Source organism: Rousettus aegyptiacus, unplaced genomic scaffold, assembly GCF_014176215.1.
Source record: "Rousettus aegyptiacus isolate mRouAeg1 unplaced genomic scaffold, mRouAeg1.p scaffold_m13_p_10, whole genome shotgun sequence".
NCBI classification, from domain to species: domain Eukaryota; kingdom Metazoa; phylum Chordata; class Mammalia; order Chiroptera; family Pteropodidae; genus Rousettus; species Rousettus aegyptiacus.
In genome coordinates, this window is record NW_023416285.1 from 85,276,505 (window position 1) to 85,283,116 (window position 6,612).

General features: G+C 56.5%; 1 protein-coding gene across 1 annotated transcript; it reads right to left on the reverse strand.

The window, feature by feature from the left end:
• Positions 1-1,663: 1,663 nt before the first annotated feature.
• PTF1A (pancreas associated transcription factor 1a) lies at positions 1,664-3,378 on the reverse strand. Its single transcript, XM_016125125.2, has 2 exons — positions 2,565-3,378; positions 1,664-2,197 (listed from the first exon to the last, which is right to left on the reverse strand). The coding sequence occupies exons 1-2, from the start codon at positions 3,346-3,348 to the stop codon at positions 1,995-1,997; spliced, it is 987 nt and encodes a 328-aa protein (XP_015980611.2). The 5' UTR covers positions 3,349-3,378; the 3' UTR covers positions 1,664-1,994.
• Positions 3,379-6,612: the final 3,234 nt, after the last annotated feature.

Consider the following 6,612-nt stretch of genomic DNA (forward strand, 5'->3'; position numbering starts at 1 on the left):
AGGATGTGTTGAAGCATTGAATCGCAAAAAAAGTGGCACGCAAAATAAAAGGTGCCACATCACAATGATTGTAGTGTTTTAACTGCGGAGTACCACATCACCCAACCCAAGTGAAACGCAGGTCTACGCAGACCAAGGAGACGGGACAAGACTTACATAACTTATAATTAAGGAGACGTCGGCCTAACATTTGACTTTCTAATGAGTGTAATGAGATTACATGCCTGATAGAAGCATTTGTGCAAAAGCAACTTTCGTGTTTAATGAGGCCCTAATACAGGACAAAATCGAATTATTTTCTCTCGTTCCCAAATTCTGTCCCCAGTGTGAAATCCCACCTTTTAGGGGGAGGGATGGGAGAGGCAGCGAAAGCTGAAAGGGATGAGAGGGTCCGCGGCCAAGGGCCCCCTGGGAGCTTCGCAACCTAGAATCTCCGAGCGTCTGGCTGGGCCGCGCTGCGGGATCGGCCTTGCGGCCTCGCTTTAATTGCTCTTGGACGAAGTCCATGGCACCCGCGGCGCGCGGGGAACCCCTCGATGGATCTGAAATTAGGTTAAAGCAATTAGCATGCTGCCGACATATTGTCCTATGGCGGAGCCGTGGGTACTGGGAGATTCCTGAATGCACCGTGGAGAACCAGGCCAGGGCTGGCGAAGGACTGTCACCTTGCCTGGCTCCAGCCTGCGCCGCGCGGGGCGGCTGGTCAGGGGGAAGGTGCGCGCCTCCCGCGCGCGGCCCCGCTCCGCGCCTCCCCTCCACGCCTGCGGCGTCTGAGCGCGCGCCGGGCCCGCGTCAGCCGCCGCAAGCCCGAGCTCCGGCCAGCAGCGGAAGGCACGGCGACACCCGGGGAGGCGCGGGTTTCCAGGGCTTTATGGCTGAGCGACCCCAGCCGCGCCCTCGCGCCTCTCCCCGTCGCTAGGGGGCGGCCCTGCGCCCTCCCCTCGAGACTTGCCTACCCCGCCTGCTTGCCAAGGAAGATGAGATTCTGTCCGAGCAAACATTTTCGGAAATAACCTAGCTGCAGAGGGAAAGGGCATGCTCCTTCTCCCTTGGGTTTTGTTGGGAGGCATCTGAGGGGTCTCTTGGCCTCAGCACCCATAGTCCTTTGCTCTGTTTCCTTTAAGAGAATACATCTGAGTTCCATGTACCTAATGCTGTAGCTGCGGAAGGGATGGGCCAGAGGGCAGTGCAAGGGCAACTTTTTCTCCACAGACCTTATAAGCAGAAAGACACTTCCCTTGGCCAGGCCCGCAACGACTCCCCTGTTCTCGGCTCACACAGCGCATTCACTTCATACACTATGATTAGGCAGGATAGGGGTGACTTTGGGTAAGGCAAAGATCTTCTCTGAACCTCAGCTTTTCCTCTCAAAAAATAGGAATAATAAACATACCATGAACCACTTTGCCTCATAGGGTGTCTGGAAGCTAGGATAAAACCACAGACAAAAGTCACTATTGAGGGCAGGCAATGCAGATACAGGGCACTCACGAGGCCTAAACCTAATGGGCTCCCTCCCTTTCAGTTAAATCTTACTAAAATGTGGTTTCTTACAGGATAGCTATGTTTTGAGTTTCTAGTTCAGTTATAGTTTAGAAAGTAAGTTAATTCTTTTTAAAGATATAGCTACCCTCCTTATGAATTAAACAAATAACTTTTAGAAAAAGGTGTAAATAGCATTTATTAACATCGCTTAGAAATAAACCACATCTGGCAATAAATTAGCACGAACTTTTCTGGCCAGAGTTCTGCCAAAGGTGCTGGAGAAAACCATAGGCTATTGCATATTTTTAGAAAATCAGGATAAATTATATAAATTATATATTTAAAAAGAAATCATCTATTTCATTAATCGACAGCATATAATAAATAGATAAATAACCGTTGATTGCCATTAGAAAAATGCGATTCTTAAATTACATTTACATTATAGATATTTACATGTACGATATGCACAGAGACATAATCAGATCCTCAGGCGAGTCTGGGATTTCTCAGGACACAAACTCAAAGGGCGGTTCGTTTTCTATGTTGTTGAAGGAAGATTTGCTGTTCAGTTTTCTGGGGTCTTCTGGGGTCCACACTTTGGCTGTTCGGATAATATTTTGTTCTTTGAGTTGTTTTTCATCAGTCCATGAAAGAGAGTGTCCTGCAAGCGGAGGGAGGCCATAATCCGGGTCGCTGGGGGAGGGGGACCCTGAGGAAGTGAGAAGAGAAAACAAGACTGTGAATGTCCAGCTCTGCTTCCAGAGAACCCCTCCCGGGCGCCTGCACAGGCGTCTTAGGTCACAGGGGAAAGACGCTCGTCCTCCACCCCTCAAGCCCCCAGCGCCCCCTCCCAGGAATCCCAGGAGCTGCAAGTCTATCCGGGATCTTGCGCCCTGTGAGCCGCGGTCAACGTGGCAGAAAAAAACCTGAGGAATGCCAGCTCGCGCTCAAGGTCGCCGGTGCCCACCCACCATCTGTCTGTCTGTCGTCGGCTTTGTCGCTCTGTTCACCCAGCCCTTCCGGGACCTTCCCGCGCCTGTCCCCGTCTCCCTGAGCGGACATGCAGACGCACTTACGGGTGCCCCGATGGCAGATGATGACCTTCTGGGCCTGGCTGCCCGGGCTGTCCCCGCCCAGGCGCCCGCCGCCGGGCCCCCCGCCGCTGCCCGCGCCGCCGCCGCGCAGTGGCAGGTCGGCCTGCACCAGCTCGCTGAGAAAGTTGATGTAGCCGATGGCCAGGCGCAGCGTGTCCACCTTGGAGAGGCGCTTCTCGTAGGGCAGCGTGGGGATGTGCGAGCGCAGCCCCTCGAAGGCGTCGTTGATGGACTGCATGCGCCGCCGCTCGCGCACGTTGGCCGCCTGCCGCAGCTGCTGCAGCTCGGCCTCGGAGCGCACCCGCCGCCGCCTGCGCGCCGCCGCCGCCGCCGCGGCCGCACCGCTCAGGCCGCGCAGTCGGGCCCCCGGGGACAGCACGGTCGCCCCGGAGCACGGGTAGGCCAGGCACGAGGGCGGTGAGCCGGGCGAGTAGGGGAAGCCGCCGGGGGGCGCCCCTGCCTCGCAGCAGTAGCCGGCGCCGCCGTCGTCCGGCTCGCCGGGGCCCCCCGAGGGCTGCGGGCCGAGCGCGTGCGGGGCCGCGGAGGGCGTGGGCTGCAGCAGCAGGCACGCCCCGTCGCGGTAGCAGTACTCGTGCAGCTGGTGGCTGAGGAACTCCACCTCGGCCCGCTCGTCCGCCAGCAGCTCATCGCCGTCCTCCAGAGGGTCCCTCGAAGACTGGTCGGTGAAGAAGTCCTCCTCGTCGAAGTACGGCGACGGGAAGGCATCCAGGCCCCCGGGAAAGTGCTCTAGCAGCACGGCGTCCATGCTCTGCGCCGCCGCGGGCCCGAGGCGGGAAGCCGGTGAGCTGGGGCCGCTCTCTGGAAGTCCGATGTTGCAGCGCTCGCTTGTCTAGCAACCTCCTCCCTCCGTCTCTCCCGGGGCCTGCGCGGGAGGCAGTGGGGACGGCCCGCCCGCTTCCCGCCCCCCGACCTCCCTGCAGTGCCCGCGGCCGCTGCGCTCTGGCGGCGCCCGCGCAGCGATGGGGAGGGCTGCGGCCGACTTGCTGCAGCTGAGGGCCGGCACGCGAGGATTCTTATAACTACATCCACAGGCGCGTGCCAGGGACCCGCGGCGCCAGCCAATCACCGCGTGCGGGGTGCCGGCGGGGAGGAGGCGCGGGGGCCGGGCGGGCAGCGCGGGGGCCGGGGAGGCTCTCTTAGCGGTGGGAGCTCCGGGGGCAGAGAGGAGGCGGGGCCGGCGCGGCCCGGGGCTCCTCCTGCTCCTCCCCGCCTGCTCTTCAGGCGAGTACCTGCCCGGCACGCGGCACCAAGGGCACCTGCGGCCCGCAGCGCTTGCGGGTTTCCCACCGCGTGCTGCGCGGTGCCGGGCCCTCGCGTCTCGCCGGGCTGGTGCAGCTGTGCGCGGCGTCATCGCGCACCCATGAAAGGTCCGAGGGGTACGTCCCGGCCGGCCAGACGGCGTTAGGGGGTGACCCGCGGAGCTCTGGCGCAGAAACTGCCAGCAGCCTGGGCCGTCGGGCTGCTGCCTTTCGCCGTCCACATACTCGGGGCGTGAGCAGGCCCCTGGCCTGTCTTCAGTTCGGGGCGTCTGTGTATCTCATCCCCGGACCTTTCGAGGACTCTTGTAAAGTTGGCACAGCGTGCGCGGGTGGGGTTGGAAGGCGACGTGGTCTCGCTCCCAAGGCGTTCCGGACGCTGCGCGGGGGTAGCCTGACTCCGGCGCGGGTGCGGGTGCGGGTGCGGGTGCGGGTGCGGGTGCGGGTGCGGGTGCGGGTCTCGCCTCCCCTCTTTTACTAAACCTCCCAGACAAAGAAATGGGGACACAGGAGGGACTGCCTCGGAGGGCAGCTCAGTGGGAGCACGTTTCTTCGCAGAGCAAATCGAGACCCTAGGGGGTTCACAGCAATAAAACCTGATACAAAAGGAGTCAATTAAATCGTCTGCTCCGTAGCAGGCGGAGGGAGGGCGTAGACGTTAAAGGGGAGAGCGTGACGGTTTCAAAGCTTGAGTCGCTCACCTGACTCGCCACCGCGACTATCCTTGAATTATTTTTTTCTCTTTTTCAAACTTAAAACCAACACACCACACACACACACACACACACACACACACACACACACACACACACACACACCGTAAGCGCTCTGCCCCACGACACACTTTTACCACAGACTCTGATCCAACACGCACTCCTGTTTAACAAAGAAACACTTTCAAGGTCGGGGCAATTCCTGTTGAAGGCCCAGTTCCAGCTTCCAACCGCTGGACAGTTAAGAAGTCCAGCTGACGGCGCCTGTTCTCTCATTAGAGGACTGAGGGGCACGTCTTCTGAGTGAGCAGCTTCCTTTTTCAAACCCTTGTCCCACCAGAGACTTGTAGTGGGTGTTGATAGTCTTCTCAACATCCAAGTCCGTCCCTCTTAAGAACTGCGAATGAAACAAACTTCTTGATTTTAGACATTACACTGTAACTGAATTCCGAGAACACACAAAAAAATTGAGGGCAAAAGATTTATAAGATTAGAACACCAGAGATTACCCAACTTTGAACTGTCAAGAGCTGCAGACAATTTTAACCCAAAGATTTAACTGTTTTCCAGCAAGTTCTTCCATGTGGTAACTCCTTAGCCCAGGCCCCTTCCTGGTGAGGTGATTGTCCTGAGACAGATGTAAATGTGGACAGGTTTCCTGTGTCAGAAGCCCAACTTCGATGTCCCACTTTTAGATTTGTCTTTCTCACCTCAAAGAGAGGAAAGCTGTTGGGGGTGGGGACGTCAAGACCAGGGATCCAGCCAGCTGGTGGTGTGCACCCAGTTCTCTTTACACTGAGAAGGCCTTCCTCCTTTACGCTCATTTGGTTAGACTAAAACGGTGTAGCAACATGTCCTTGGGTCAATTTGACAACTCGGAATAATGACAAATGACCAGATTTCAACACCTTATCTAACATATGAATAACCATTCAGTGAAGACTGGATCCCAGCCTACAAAAGCTTTCTTCAAGAGGCCGAGAGGCCTTCTCTAATAGATCTAGGTGGCTCTTGAGAAAATGTGTTTGAGTCATGGATATGTTGCGGGGGTGGTGGTGGTGGCTGGGGGACATGGAGGTCAGAGAATGTGTATATGAGTATCTTTTTATCCAGTGTGATTTAAACAGCTTTCAATGAGAATCATCTTCCATATGCTTGATGAGTTTGTGGAAGAGTACAGAAATGTACCTTGGGCAACCAGGTGAGCTAACAGGAAGTCCATTGCTGGTGAAAAACCTTACTGTCCTGTGAGGCTGAGCAGAGCTAGCATGGAGGTTCTGGGCGGCCCCTGGGGCTGCATGGATGAGCATGGGGTAGGAGGAAAGAGAAGATACTCACTTATTCCAGATATTACCCTTTTTCCCCTTTCCTTCCTCACCTCCACCATTTTTTTTCCTTGGAGGATTGCTGGCTATCTGCAGACTGGTCCCATTGGGAAGTGAGAGCTAGGCCCGCAGATACTGGGATCCTGATAGGGGCACGCACACGTGCGCACGCACGCACACACATACCCTCGCCTTAAGTAAGGCAAGATCGTTCTTTTCTCGAATAAACAGAAGAAAGACTTCGCTAATGAAGGAAATTTTCTCTGGGTCTCTGAAGGCCAGAACGATGCGGATGGCTGCCTTCCGCCTCCTGAAGCCGTAGGTTGGTTGAGAAGATGGCCGGGCTTGCCAGGCTAGCGGTCCCAGTCCTCGTTTCCGGTACCACCCTCCTTGTCCCTGGATTTTCTGGGCAGCGGGCAACATGGAGAGGGATGAGATCAAAATGTTCCAGGTACTTCCCGAAGAGTGAGACAGAGCTGTCAGTCTCTCCGCCCTCTGTCCTCAGACCGTATAAGGAACCCCCGCCTCACTATAAAATAATATCAGTCATCCCTTAGGTAGGCAGTGGCAGGGAGGCTTTGCTCTTTTTAGTGCCAAATCCTGGCGAAGCCTTGAGATTTTTTTCAAGTCTTTTGAAAGGGGCTTAGTGCCACCTTGTCATCCTGGGCCTAGTAGACTCCCACCTCACCTTCGGGACTGCTCACAAGCCTCATGC

What these genes read in the sequence shown, in the direction of transcription:
- PTF1A (XM_016125125.2), bottom strand. Translation starts at nt 3,348, where the DNA reads ATGGACGCCGTGCTGCTAGAGCACTTTCCCGGGGGCCTGGATGCCTTC. An exon ending in CATCTGCCATCGGGGCACCC is followed by an intron (nt 2,198 to 2,564) that starts GTAAGTGCGTCT and finishes TCACTTCCTCAG; the next exon opens with GGTCCCCCTCCCCCAGCGAC.